Below are 14,367 nucleotides of genomic sequence, written 5' to 3'. Positions count from 1 at the left end.
TGATAACTGTCTTTGCATGTCAAAGGGTAGAAGCTTGATTGATCTGCTGGCATTTCATTGTAGCCACAGTACTCAGAGACACACTGATTGCTTAGGTGTGAAATTCCTCGTGACCAGAGCTAGTTTAATTACCCTAGAACCAGAGCTAGGGCCAGAAAGGTGTTATGCCCTTCCTGGTCTGTGTCCTCTCAGAACTAGCCATTTGTTTACACAAGAACCATGGGCAAGCTTCAAAGGCTATTGGAAGGAGAGTGGCTGGGGAGCCCAGTATGAGCTGACATTCAAAACCTTCTCTGGCTTTGGAAGGGTTAAAAACAAACTCTCCAGAGGGAGGGGGGGTTGAACGTGCAGCCTGAGTTTTAAATAGGAGAAACAGAGACTGCAAATTGTGCAATATCAAATAAGCGAGTCAGGAAAAGCATCCAGGCTCTGTAATGTCCCGAATATCTGAAGAGGCTTCACTTTATCCCATCGTTCCACTCTGCATGTGCTAGGATCGGTGGGTTTTATCTCCATATTTTTATTTTCCTTGAAATTGTCTTTTCTGATGTGACTGACTTTTTAACATTATATCTTATAACTTTCTTTTCTGTAACATAAGCTTTGATGTGTTATACTTAAATTAAGCAATACATTTTAGCTCTGGTTTTTCTGTTGTGTATCCAACCCAACTCTCTGAAAATAAGATTTTACTTACCGGTAAATCTATTTCTCGTAGTCCGTAGTGGATGCTGGGGACTCCGTAAGGACCATGGGGAATAGACGGGCTCCGCAGTAGACAGGGCACTTTAAGAAAGAATTTGGATACTGGTGTGCTCTGGCTCCTCCCTCTATGTCCCTCCTCCAGACCTCAGTTAGAGAAACTGTGCCCGGAAGAGCTGACAGTACAAGGAAAGGATTTTGGAATCCAGGGCAAGACTCATACCAGCCACACCAATCACACCGTATAACTTGTGATAAACTTACCCAGTTAACAGTATGAACAACAACAGAGCATCAGAACAACCCTGATGCACTATAACATAACCCTTATGCAAGCAATAACTATATACAAGTATTGCAGAAGAAGTCCGTACTTGGGACTGGTGCCTAGCATCCACTACGGAGTACGAGAAATAGATTTACCAGTAAGTAAAATCTTATTTTCTCTAACGTCCTAGTGGATGCTGGGGACTCCGTAAGGACCATGGGGATTATACCAAAGCTCCCAAACGGGCGGGAGAGTGCGGATGACTCTGCAGCACCGAATGAGCAAACACAAGGTCCTCCTCAGCCAGGGTATCAAACTTGTAGAACTTTGCAAAAGTGTTTGAACCTGACCAAGTAGCTGCTCGGCAAAGATGTAATGCCGAGACCCCTCGGGCAGCCGCCCAAGAAGAGCCCACCTTCCTCGTGGAGTGGGCTTTAACTGATTTTGGCAGCGGCAATCCAGCCGCAGAATGAGCCTGCTGAATCGTGTTACAGATCCAGCGAGCAATAGTTTGCTTTAAAGCAGGAGCACCCAGCTTGTTGGATGCATACAGGATAAACAGCGAGTCAGTTTTCCTGACTCCAGCCGTTCTGGCTACATAAACCTTCAAAGCCCTGACCACATCTAGTAACTCGGAATCCTCCAAGTCACGAGTAGCCACAGGCACCACAATAGGTTGGTTCATATGAAACAATGACACCACCTTAGGCAGAAATTGTGGACGGGTCCTCAATTCTGCTCTGCCGCTAATTCTGACACACGCCTAGCCGAAGCCAAGGCTAATAGCATGACCACCTTCCACGTGAGATATTTTAACTCCACGGTTTTAAGTGGTTCAAACCAGTGTGACTTCAGGAAACTCAACACCACGTTCAGATCCCAAGGTGCCACTGGAGGCACAAAAGGGGGCTGAATATGCAGCACTCCCTTTACAAACGTCTGCACTTCAGGCAGAGAAGCCAGTTCTTTTTGAAAGAAAATAGACAGGGCCGAAATCTGGACCTTAATGGAACCCAATTTTAGGCCCAAAGTCACTCCCGTCTGTAGGAAGTGAAGGAAACGGCCCAGCTGGAATTCCTCCATGGGGGCACTCCTGGCCTCACACCAAGCAACATATTTTCGCCATATACGGTGATAATGTTTAGCCGTCACGTCCTTCCTAGCCTTTATCAGCGTAGGAATAACTTCATCCGGAATGCCTTTTTCTGCTAGGATCCGGCGTTCAACCGCCATGCCGTCAAACGGAGCCGCGGTAAGTCTTGGAACAGACAGGGCCCCTGTTGCAACAAGTCCTGTCTTAGAGGCAGAGGCCATGGGTCCTCTGTGAGCATTTCTTGCAGATCTGGATACCAAGTCCTTCTTGGCCAATCCGGAACAATGAGTATTGTTCTCACTCCTCTTTTTCTTATGATTCTCAGCACCTTGGGTATGAGAGGAAGAGGAGGAAATACATAAACCGACTGGAACACCCACGGTGTCACTAGTGCGTCTACAGCTATCGCCTGAGGGTCTCTTGACCTGGCGCAATACTTCTGTAGCTTTTTGTTGAGGCGGGATGCCATCATGTCCACCTGTGGCAGTTCCCACCAACTTGCAATCTGCGTGAAGACTTCTTGATGAAGTCCCCACTCTCCCGGGTGGAGGTCGTGCCTGCTGAGGAAGTCTGCTTCCCAGTTGTCCACTCCCGGTATGAACACTGCTGACAGCGAAGCGAAGAATTCTGGTGGCTTCCGCCATCGCCACCCTGCTCCTTGTGCCGCCTTGGCGGTTTACATGAGCCACTGCGGTGATGTTGTCTGACTGAATCAGAACTGATTGGTCGCGAAGCAGGGTCTCCGCTTGACGTAGGGCATTGTATATGGCCCTTAGTTCCAGGATATTGATGTGAAGGCAAGTCTCCTGACTTGACCACAGACCTTGGAAATTTCTTCCCTGTGTGACTGCCCCCCACCCTCGGAGGCTTGCATCCGTGGTCACCAGGACCCAGTCCTGAATGCCAAATCTGCGGCCCTCGAGAAGGTGAGCACTCTGCAGCCACCACAGGAGAGACACCCTGGCCCTGGGGGATAGGGTGATCAGCCGGTGCATCTGAAGATGCGATCCGGACCACTTGTCCAACAGATCTCATTGAAAGGTCCTCGCATGGAACCTGCCGAAGGGAATGGCCTCGTATGATGCGACCATCTTTCCCAGGACTCGCGTGCAGTGATGCACCGACACCTGTTTTGGTTTTAATAGGTCTCTGACCAGTGTCATGAGCTCCTGAGCCTTCTCCATCGGGAGATAAACCCTCTTCTGGTCTGTGTCTAGAATCATGCCCAGGAAGGGCAGACGAGTCGTAGGGATCAACTGCGACTTCGGAATATTTAGAATCCAGCCGTGCTGTTGTAACACTTCCTGAGAGCGTGCTACGCTGATCAGCAACTGCTCTCTGGACCTCGCCTTTATGAGGAGATCGTCCAAGTACGGGATAATTGTGACCCCCTGCTTTCGCAGGAGCACCATCATTTCCGCCATTACCTTGGTAAATATTCTCGGTGCCGTGGAGAGACCAAACGGCAACATCTGGAATTGGTAATGACAATCCTGTACCACAAATCTGAGGTACGCCTGATGAGGTGGATAAATGGGGACATGAAGGTATGCATCCTTTATGTCCAGAGACACCATAAAATCCGCCCCTTCCAGGCTTGCGATGACCGCTCTGAGCGATTCCATCTTGAACTTGAACCTTTTCAGGTATATGTTCAGGGATTTTAAATTCAATATGGGTCTGACCGAACCGTCCGGTTTCGGTACCACAAACATGGTCGAATAATAACCCTTTCCTTGTTGAAGGAGGGGAACCTTGACCACCACCTGCTGAAGATACAATTTGTTAATTGCAGCTAACACTATTTCCCTCTCTAAGGGGGAAGCTGGCAGGGCCGATTTGAGGTATCGGTGAGGGGGCATCTCCTCGAATTCCAGCTTGTATCCCTGAGACACAATCTCTATTGCCCAGGGATCCACCTGGGAGTGAACCCACTTGTGGCTGAAATTTCGGAGACGCGCCCCCACCGGGCCTAGCTCCGCCTGTGGAGCCCCAGCGTAATGCGGTGGATTTAGTGGAAGCCGGGGAGGACTTCTGTTCCTGGGAACTAGCTGTGTTGTGCAGCTTCGTTCCTCTGCCCCTGCCTCTGGCAAGAAAGGACGCACCTCGGACTTTCTTGCCTTTTTGTGAACGAAAGGACTGCATTTGGTAATACGGTGCTTTCTTAGGTTGTGAGGGAACATATGGCAAAAAATTTGACTTTCCAGCAGTAGCTGTGGAGACCAGGTCCGAGAGACCCTCCCCAAACAATTCCTCACCCTTGTAAGGTAAAACCTCCATGTGCCTTTTTGAGTCGGCATCGCCTGTCCATTGCCGGGTCCACAGGACCCTTCTGGCAGAAATCGACATTGCATTTATTCTAGAGCCCAGTAGGCTAATGTCTCTTTGAGCATCTCTCATATACAGGACAGCGTCTTTTATATGCCCCAGGGTCATTAATATAGTATCCTTGTCCAAGGTATCCAGATCCTCAGATAAGGTCCATGCTGCTACAGCACTACACACCCAGGCCGACGCAATTGCCGGCCTTAGTAAGGTACCTGAATGTGTATAAATGGACTTCAGGGTACCCTCTTGCTTTCTATCCGCAGCATCTTTTAGGGTGGCCGTATCCTGTGACGGCAGGGCTACCCTCTTGGATAAGCGTGTTAGAGCTTTGTCCACCCTAGGGGAGGATTCCCAGCGTAGCCTGTCCGTTGGCGGGAAAGGATACGCCATAAGCATCCGTTTGGAAATCTGCAGTTTTTTTATCTGGAGATTCCCAAGCTTTTTCACATAACTCATTTAGCTCATGTGAAGGGGGAAAGGTCACCACCTGCCTTTTTTCCCCATACATATGAACCCTCTTGTCAGGGACTGGGGTTTCCTCTGTGATGTGCAACACCTCCTTCATTGCTATAATCATATAACGTATAGCTTTAGCCAATTTAGGCTGTAACTTTGCATCATCATAGTCGACACTGGAGTCAGAATCCGTGTCGGTATCTGTGTCAACAATTTGGGATAGCGGGCGCTTCTGAGACCCTGACGGCCTCTGCGACATAGGATCAGGCATGGGCTGAGACCCCAACTGTCCTAAGGTTTCAGCTTTATCCAACCTTTTATGCAAGGAATTAACATTATCATTTAAAACCTTCCACATATCCATCCAATCAGGTGTCGGCGCCGTCGGCGGAGACACCTCATTCATTTGCACCCGCTCTGCTTCCACATAGCCTTCCTCGTCAAACATGTCGACACAAGCGTACCGACACACCACACACACAGGGGATGCTCTTTTTGAAGACAGTTCCCCCACAAGGCCCTTTGGAGAGACAGAGAGAGAGTATGCCAGCACACACCCCAGCGCTATATGTCCCAGGAATCACACAGTAACTTAGTGTTAACCCAGTAGCTGCTGTATATAATGTTTTTGCGCCTAATTTATGTGCCCCCCCCCCCCCTCTCTTTTTACCCTCTTCTACCGTGAATCTGCAGGGGAGAGCCTGGGGAGCTTCCTCTCAGCGGAGCTGTGGAGAGAAAATGGCGCTGGTGAGTGCTGAAGAAGCCCCGCCCCCTCAGCGGCGGGCTTCTGTCCCACGTTTCTGTGTAAAATTATGGCGGGGGCTCATGCATATATACAGTGCCCAACTGTATATATGCCCAACTTTTGCCAAGAGGTCCTAATTGCTGACCAGGGCGCCCCCCCCCTGCGCCCTGCACCCTGCACCCTACAGTGACCGGAGTATGTGGGTTTAGTGTGAGAGCAATGGCGCACAGCTGCAGTGCTGTGCGCTACCTCAGTTTGAAGACTGGAGTCTTCTGCCGCCGATTTTGAAGTCTTCTTGCTTCTTTCACCCGGCTTCTGTCTTCCGGCTCTGCGAGGGGGATGTCGGCGCGGCTCCGGGATCGGACGACAAAGGGTGAGATCCTGTGTACGATCCCTCTGGAGCTAATGGTGTCCAGTAGCCTAAGAAGCAGGACCTATCTTCAGTGAGTAGGGCTGCTTCTCTCCCCTCAGTCCCACGCTGCAGGGAGTCTGTTGCCAGCAGATCTCCCTGAAAATAAAAAAACCTAACAAAATACTTTCTTATAGCAAGCTCAGGAGAGCTCACTAAACAGCACCCAGCTCGTCCGGGCACAGATTCAAACTGAGGTCTGGAGGAGGGACATAGAGGGAGGAGCCAGAGCACACCAGTATCCAAATTCTTTCTTAAAGTGCCCTGTCTCCTGCGGAGCCCGTCTATTCCCCATGGTCCTTACGGAGTCCCCAGCATCCACTAGGACGTTAGAGAAAGAGGCGTTACCAAAATATTAACAATTCTGGGTGCAGGCAAAACCCATAAGTTTGCCTTGGGTCATAACCTAAATGTTTGTACTTTGGCTCGTGGCAGTGACCGTGTTGAAATTAACGCACGCGCTCAGGTATCCAGTAATGGTGTCACGTGGCAGGGATTCGCAGATTGGCGTATCTGGGGAATCGCCGTGCCTAGGATCATGACAGTACCCACCACACATTTACATCATACCCCGCCCCACTGACTTCACAGGTGTTTCCAACCCACTAGAATACCCCAAGTGACTGAATTAGAACAGTAGTATCACATTATATTAAGACTGACAGGACAGCACTAGGAAAAAAGTAGAGATATGTAAGAGAGGAGATGCAAAAGTAACTAACTGCAAGCTGACTTTATATAGCACCATTATACAGACTAAATAAATGCATACTTACATCTTCCCCTTAACAGTGACATAATACAAATATCATGGGGGGCTGTCTTTAGACCTATTAAGCACTGTCAGCTGCAAGTAAATATGTACCTGGAAGAGTGCATTGGGACTTCTTTGTGGCACTGGTAATATTCTAGTTATTTATATATGTTTTATTTGTGTTATGTAGCTTTTTTTTCTGCATAAACAGTGCTATAAGTTCAAATGACATTTCCTTCAATGCCTGTGAGGTTCTCATTACTTATGGGGTTATACAGATGCACTTAACACTCTGTTCAAATTATCAATTAGATATAATCATCCTGTGATGAAGCCAAGAGCTGTGGAGTGCACGCACATTCTAAATTTGGCAAATCACCACTAATTATTCATGGAGTTAAAAAGAAAGGATGAAGCTAAAGGTTTCTAAACTGTATTATCCCTAATCTTCGCCCGCCCTCCTGTTTTATAGCTGACAACTGTGTTGTGCAGAACATGCCAGCTTTAATTAGAAATTTCATTTTATTAAATGGCTGCTTGGCAGGCAAAGGCTGGGAATGAAAGGACGAGGAAAGAGAAGGCAGACGATGCCCCAGGTAGCTCATTTTCTCTTCTGTGGTGCCGAGTTGAGGATCTGAATTTCTACTGTTTTAAATGTTTATGATTCACATTTCAGGCAGCTCAGCAGGTTTGAAGTCTTCTGCAAAACCACAATCCTCACTTACCTTCCAAATATTTCTGCGTTGTGAAAGCAGCAGCACCAAATGATGCCCGTGTCTGCAAAAATAAAAGGACACAATAGTATATACTTGAGTGATTTCTAGTATAACTACGACTGGGAAGAGGTACAGTACATACGCAGGTATGATTGGTTTCACGCTGTGCACAGAGAAGCACCTGCATAACCGTATAACACTAAGCCAGCACTGCTCCACCATTCCGAAGATTAAAAAACCATTCAGATATAACTTTCGCTATGCTGTCTTCTGTTTTTAATGTGTAAACAAAAAACAATGTGCTGTTTGCTGTCCTTAAATGAGCCTAATTTCTATATTCTGCAGAGTATTGTTCAGTTCAGCAAAATTAAACAAAGTAAATAACAATTTAGATCAAAATTTCTAAACTTAAGGTATGTCTAACTCCCTGGGCGTCTCAGAGACATCCAAGGAGAATATCAGCCAGTTAAATTTAACTTAAACTAATATGTAACTACATTTGAATATTTCCAATACTGACAAAAATATCAAAGGGACTTAAGGCGGGCACAGACTAGGAGATGTGCTCGGTGAGAGACATCGCCTAGTGTTTCCCATCCCGGGCCGCCCGACGGCGGGCATATACAGAGTGATATCACTAATAATATCGCACAGTGATGTCATGCCGCGGCCAGCTGGTGCATGCAGTTTTGGACGATGAGTCCAAATTGAACTGCATGCACGGCCGACAAAGAGGGTCGTTAACGACCCACGGGGCCGAGCAGCATACACACTGGGCAATCTAGTAAACGACGTCGCTCAGGAAGGGTCAAAGTGAGCTACGTCGTTTACTTTATCACTTACTGTGTAACCACCTTTAAAGGTATTGCTTTTATAAATGTATATAGCTTACATCATACTTATAAATAAATATTTACATACATAACAACGTACTTAGGGGGTCATTCCGAGTTGTTCGCTCTGTATTTTTTTCTTGCAACGGAGCGATTAGTCGCTAATGCGCATGCGCAATGTCCGCAGTGCGACTGCGCCAAGTAAATTTGCTATGCAGTTAGGTATTTTACTCACGGCATTACAAGGTTTTTTCTTCGTTCTGGTGATCGTAATGTGATTGACAGGAAGTGGGTGTTTCTGGGCGGAAACAGGACGTTTTATGGGTGTGTGCGAAAGAGCGCTACCGTTTCTGGGAAAAACGCGGGAGTGGCTGGAGAAACGGAGGAGTGTCTGGGCGAACGCTGGGTGTGTTTGTGACGTCAAACCAGGAACGACAAGCACTGAACTGATCGCAGATGCCGAGTAAGTGTGGAGCTACTCAGAATCTGCTAAGAAGTGTCTATTCGCAATTTTGCTAATCTTTCGTTCGCAATTTTGATAAGCTAAGATTCACTCCCAGTAGGCGGCGGCTTAGCGTGTGCAAAGCTGCTAAAAGCAGCTTGCGAGCGAACAACTCGGAATGACCCCCTTAGTAAATATGTACCGATGTAGGGGCTAATGTAGGGTTCCAGTATTTTGTCTGTACATGACATGGGGGGGGGTTATTTATCAAAAGCATGGTGAGAGATAAAGTGGAGAGAAAAAAATAAGAATTTACTTACCGATAATTCTATTTCTCGTAGTCCGTAGTGGATGCTGGGAACTCCGTAAGGACCATGGGGAATAGCGGCTCCGCAGGAGACTGGGCACAAAAGTAAAGCTTTAGGACTACCTGGTGTGCACTGGCTCCTCCCCCTATGACCCTCCTCCAAGCCTCAGTTAGGATACTGTGCCCGGACGAGCGTACACAATAAGGAAGGATTTTGAATCCCGGGTAAGACTCATACCAGCCACACCAATCACACCGTACAACCTGTGATCTGAACCCAGTTAACAGCATGATAACAGAGGAGCCTCTGAAAAGATGGCTCACAACAATAATAACCCGATTTTTGTAACAATAACTATGTACAAGTATTGCAGACAATCCGCACTTGGGATGGGCGCCCAGCATCCACTACGGACTACGAGAAATAGAATTATCGGTAAGTAAATTCTTATTTTCTCTGACGTCCTAGTGGATGCTGGGAACTCCGTAAGGACCATGGGGATTATACAAAAGCTCCCAAACGGGCGGGAGAGTGCGGATGACTCTGCAGCACCGAATGAGAGAACTCCAGGTCCTCCTCAGCCAGGGTATCAAATTTGTAGAATTTAGCAAACGTGTTTGCCCCTGACCAAGTAGCTGCTCGGCAAAGTTGTAACGCCGAGACCCCTCGGGCAGCCGCCCAAGATGAGCCCACCTTCCTTGTGTGATGGGCTTTCACAGATTTTGGCTGTGGCAGGCCTGCCACAGAATGTGCAAGCTGAATTGTACAAATCCAGCGAGCAATAGTCTGCTTAGAAGCAGGAGCACCCAGCTTGTTGGGTGCATACAGGATAAACAGCGAGTCAGATTTCCTGACTCCAGCCGTCCTGGAAACATATATTTTCAGGGCCCTGACTACGTCCAGCAACTTGGAGTCCTCCAAGTCCCTAGTAGCCGCAGGTACCACAATAGGCTGGTTCAGGTGAAACGCTGAAACCACCTTAGGGAGAAATTGAGGACGAGTCCTCAATTCTGCCCTGTCCGAATGAAAAATTAGGTAAGGGCTTTTATAGGATAAAGCCGCCAATTCTGAGACACGCCTGGCTGAAGCCAGGGCCAACAGCATTACCACTTTCCATGTGAGATATTTTAAGTCCACAGTGGTGAGTGGTTCAAACCAATGTGATTTTAGGAACCCCAAAACTACATTGAGATCCCAAGGTGCCACTGGAGGCACAAAAGGAGGTTGTATATGCAGTACCCCCTTGACAAACGTCTGAACTTCAGGAACTGAAGCCAGTTCTTTCTGGAAGAAAATCGACAGGGCCGAAATTTGAACCTTAATGGACCCTAATTTTAGGCCCATAGACAGTCCTGTTTGCAGGAAATGCAGGAAACGACCCAGTTGAAATTCCTCTGTAGGGGCCTTCCTGGCCTCGCACCACGCAACATATTTACGCCAAATACGGTGATAATGTTGTGCGGTTACATCCTTCCTGGCTTTGATCAGGGTAGGGATGACTTCATCCGGAATGCCTTTTTCCTTCAGGATCCGGTGTTCAACCGCCATGCCGTCAAACGCAGCCGCGGTAAGTCTTGGAACAGACAGGGTCCCTGCTGGAGCAGATCCCTTCTTAGAGGTAGAGGCCACGGTTCCTCTGTGAGCATCTCTTGAAGTTCCGGGTACCAAGTCCTTCTTGGCCAATCCGGAGCCACGAGTATAGTCCTTACTCCTCTCCTTCTTATGATTCTCAGTACCTTGGGTATGAGAGGCAGAGGAGGGAACACATACACTGACTGGTACACCCACGGTGTTACCAGAGCGTCCACAGCTATTGCCTGAGGGTCCCTTGACCTGGCGCAATACCTGTCTAGTTTTTTGTTGAGGCGGGACGCCATCATGTCCACCTTTGGTTTTTCCCAACGGTTTACAATCATGTGGAAGACTTCTGGATGAAGTCCCCACTCTCCCGGGTGGAGGTCGTGTCTGCTGAGGAAGTCTGCTTCCCAGTTGTCCACTCCCGGAATGAACACTGCTGACAGTGTTATCACATGATTTTCCGCCCAGCGAAGAATCCTTGCAGCTTCTGCCATTGCCCTCCTGCTTCTCGTGCCGCCCTGTCTGTTTACGTGGGCGACTGCCGTGATGTTGTCCGACTGGATCAACACCGGCTGACCCTGAAGCAGAGGTCTTGCTTGGCTTAGAGCATTGTAAATGGCCCTTAGTTCCAGGATATTTATGTGAAGTGACGTTTCCAGGCTTGACCACAAGCCCTAGAAATTTCTTCCCTGTGTGACTGCTCCCGAGCCTCTCAGGCTGGCATCCGTGGTCACCAGGATCCAGTCCTGAATGCCGAATCTGCGGCCCTCTAGAAGATGAGCACTCTGCAACCACCACAGGAGAGGCACTCTTGTCCTTGGGGACAGGGTTATTCGCTGATGCATGTGAAGATGCGATCCGGACCATTTGTCCAGCAGATCCCACTGAAATGTTCTTGCGTGGAATCTGCCGAATGGAATCGCTTCGTAGGAAGCCACCATTTTTCCCAGGACCCTTGTGCATTGATGCACTGAGACCCGGTGTCAGACTTGGTTTTGTCTGTGTCCCCGGAGGGGGCGCTAGTGGGTCAGTGGAGGTGGATGGGAGAAAACGAGGAGGCTGAATTATGTTTCTGCGCATGAGCGCAATGATATTTATTAAACAGATGGTTCACAAAACGGCAGCAGAAAATAACAGTAGGAAATGCAAATGTCAATTGTACAGCGTGGCAGCTGAAAGTCTATGGTAACAGAATGAATGGTGACTGATGAAATAATAACCGGTAGTGATGATAACAGATGAGTGATAATTTGGCAGAGAATATTCTGGTATGGGAACCAGAGCAGATTAAAACATGGAACCAGCAGAGATGGTGTTGTATAGCAAACCTGGTAGCAGAGGCAGGAGTCTGACTCACAGTGCAGGTGATGAAGCACTGGCAGCAAGCAAGCTGTATCACAGGTGGAGAGATGGAACACACCTGGAGTCAGTCTCTACTGCTAGGCTGAAGCACACAGAGATGGTGATGAGTGTGAAGCCTGTAGATGGAAGCAGGTATTGCTGGGGCTTGAAGTTCCACGGAGCTGTGAAAAGTAACCAGGAGTACAAAGTCTCAGGTAGAAAGCCAGGAACACGGAACAGCAGGTAGGTATCCAGGTACACGGAGGAAACAGGAACCAGATCCTTACACATGAGTCGCAGGAGTGACACAAAGTTCAGGATGCCTGCAGACTGATCCTGCAGCTTCATATATACCCCTTGTTAAACAGTCATTGGTGGAGTGAGGAAAAGTGGGTGCGGCCAAGCACCGGATTGGCCGCCGTATGCTGACTGCTGGAGGCTGTCATGGCGGCGCCCATGCCGCGGCCTAGCGGGAACGCGGCGTGCTACACGCCCGCTATCACAGGAGCGCTCCCAGGCCCAGGATGGCGTCTGATGGCAGAGACGCGGATGACAGATGAACGCAGGGACCCAGGACGGAGTCCGCAGCGGCGGACAGATGTCAGCTTGGTGAGTCGATTCCTGACAGTACCCCCCCCTTTAAGGGTGGGCACCGAACACCCACGTGGCTTGGAAGGATGAGTGTTATGGAAGACACGGACCAACCTTGGAGCATGGACATCCAACGAATTCACCCAACTTCTCTCCTCTGGGCCATAACCGGACCAATCGACAAGGTATTGAAGACGTCCATACCGGCAACGGGAATCCAGAATCTTGCCAATCTCGAACTCCACGCCCCGCTGAGTTCGAACTTTGGGGCCAACTGGAAGAGCTCTTTGGAAATGATTCAGGACTAAAGGTCTGAGGAGAGAAACATGAAAAGCATTAGGTATTCGCAGAGAAGGTGGTAACTTCAGCTTGTAGGCCACAGGGTTGATGACTCTTTCGACAGGGAAGGGGCCAATGAAACGTGGTGCAAATTTCATAGACGGGACCCTAAGACGGAGGTTCCGGGTAGACAGCCAAACCTTGTCCCCAGGTTTCAGGCTAGGAACTGCGCGTCTTTTGCGATCAGCAAAGTATTTATACCGGCTGGAGGCCTTTTTGAGAGAAATGTGAATCTTCCTCCAGATTGAAGAAAACTGACTCAGGGCAGTAGTGGCAGCAGGAACATCCATGTGAGGGAGTTCTTGGAAGTCTGGAACACGAGGATGTTGCCCATATACTGCAAAGAATGGAGTTGTCTCAGTAGCAGTGTGGTAGCGGAAGTTGTGGGCAAACTCGGCCCATGGGAGCAGATCAAACCAGTCATCTTGAGAAGATGAAACATACAATCTTAAAAATGTCTCTAGTTCTTGATTTACCCTCTCTGTCTGCCCATTCGTCTGAGGGTGGTAAGATGACGAGAACTTCAGTTTAACCTGCATGGCAGAACAGAGAGCCCTCCAAAACCTCGCTACAAACTGTACACCTCGGTCGGATATTATTTCTGAGGGTAGACCATGTAAGCGGAAAATCTCCCGTAGGAAGATTTGGGCGAGTTTTGGGGCAGAAGGGAGACCCTGGAGAGGAACAAAATGGGCCATCTTGGTAAATCTATCCACTACAACCCAGATGGTATTGTATCCTTGAGAAGGAGGAAGGTCGGAGATAAAGTCCATGGACAGGTGTGACCAAGGGCGACTAGGAATAGACAATGGTTGTAACTGACCTGCTGGAGACTGACGAGGAGTCTTGTGCTGCACACACTTAGGACAGGATGCTACGAAATCCTTGATGTCAGCTTTCATCTTTGGCCACCAGTATGTCTCAGAGAGGAACTTGAAGGTTTTCAGGACACCGGGATGACCAGTGAACTTGGATTGATGGGCCCAAGACAGCAACTTGGGACGGAGTTCTGGGGAAACAAAAGTCTTACCAGGAGGAGGAGCTGGGGAGACTTGAGATGCAGCAAATACCACTGGACTCAGGATGGAATGTGGAACTGAGTCAGGCGTTTCCTCTTCGGATTCCATAGATCGGGATAAGGCGTCAGCTTTAACATTCTGCGAACCTGGGCGGAAATGAAGCTTAAAGTTAAAACGTGAGAAAAACATAGCCCACCTGGACTGGCGAGGATTAAGGCACTGGGCTGCCTTTAAATATAGCAGATTTTTATGATCCGTGTAGATGTTGAACGGATGTTTGGCCCCTTCCAGGAGATACCTCCATTCCTCGAGGGCCAGCTTAATCGCCAGTAGTTCTTGATCTCCAGTGGAGTAGTTAGCTTCTGCAGGGAGGAATTTACGAGAATAAAATCCACAGGGGTGGATTTTCCCATCGGTTCCCTTCTGGGAGAGAACAGCTCCAACT

The 14,367-nt window shown here is 48.6% G+C and overlaps 1 protein-coding gene across 5 annotated transcripts in view; it reads right to left on the bottom strand.

Annotated features, from left to right (window-relative positions):
• The window catches only part of C1H4orf33 (chromosome 1 C4orf33 homolog), a 651,328-nt gene that overhangs the window by 307,881 nt on the left and 329,080 nt on the right, over window positions 1–14,367 (bottom strand). For all 5 annotated transcript variants that reach the window (XM_063920350.1, XM_063920351.1, XM_063920352.1 and 2 more), the window contains one exon: window positions 7,481–7,532. In XM_063920350.1, the coding sequence (XP_063776420.1) occupies window positions 7,481–7,532 (52 nt within the window). The remainder of the gene's footprint in view (window positions 1–7,480; window positions 7,533–14,367) is intronic.

The sequence above is a fragment of the Pseudophryne corroboree genome, chromosome 1 (assembly GCF_028390025.1).
Source record: "Pseudophryne corroboree isolate aPseCor3 chromosome 1, aPseCor3.hap2, whole genome shotgun sequence".
Classification (NCBI taxonomy): Eukaryota; Metazoa; Chordata; class Amphibia; order Anura; family Myobatrachidae; genus Pseudophryne; species Pseudophryne corroboree.
Note: the sequence above shows the minus strand (reverse complement) of the source record. Positions and strands in the feature narration are given on the sequence as shown.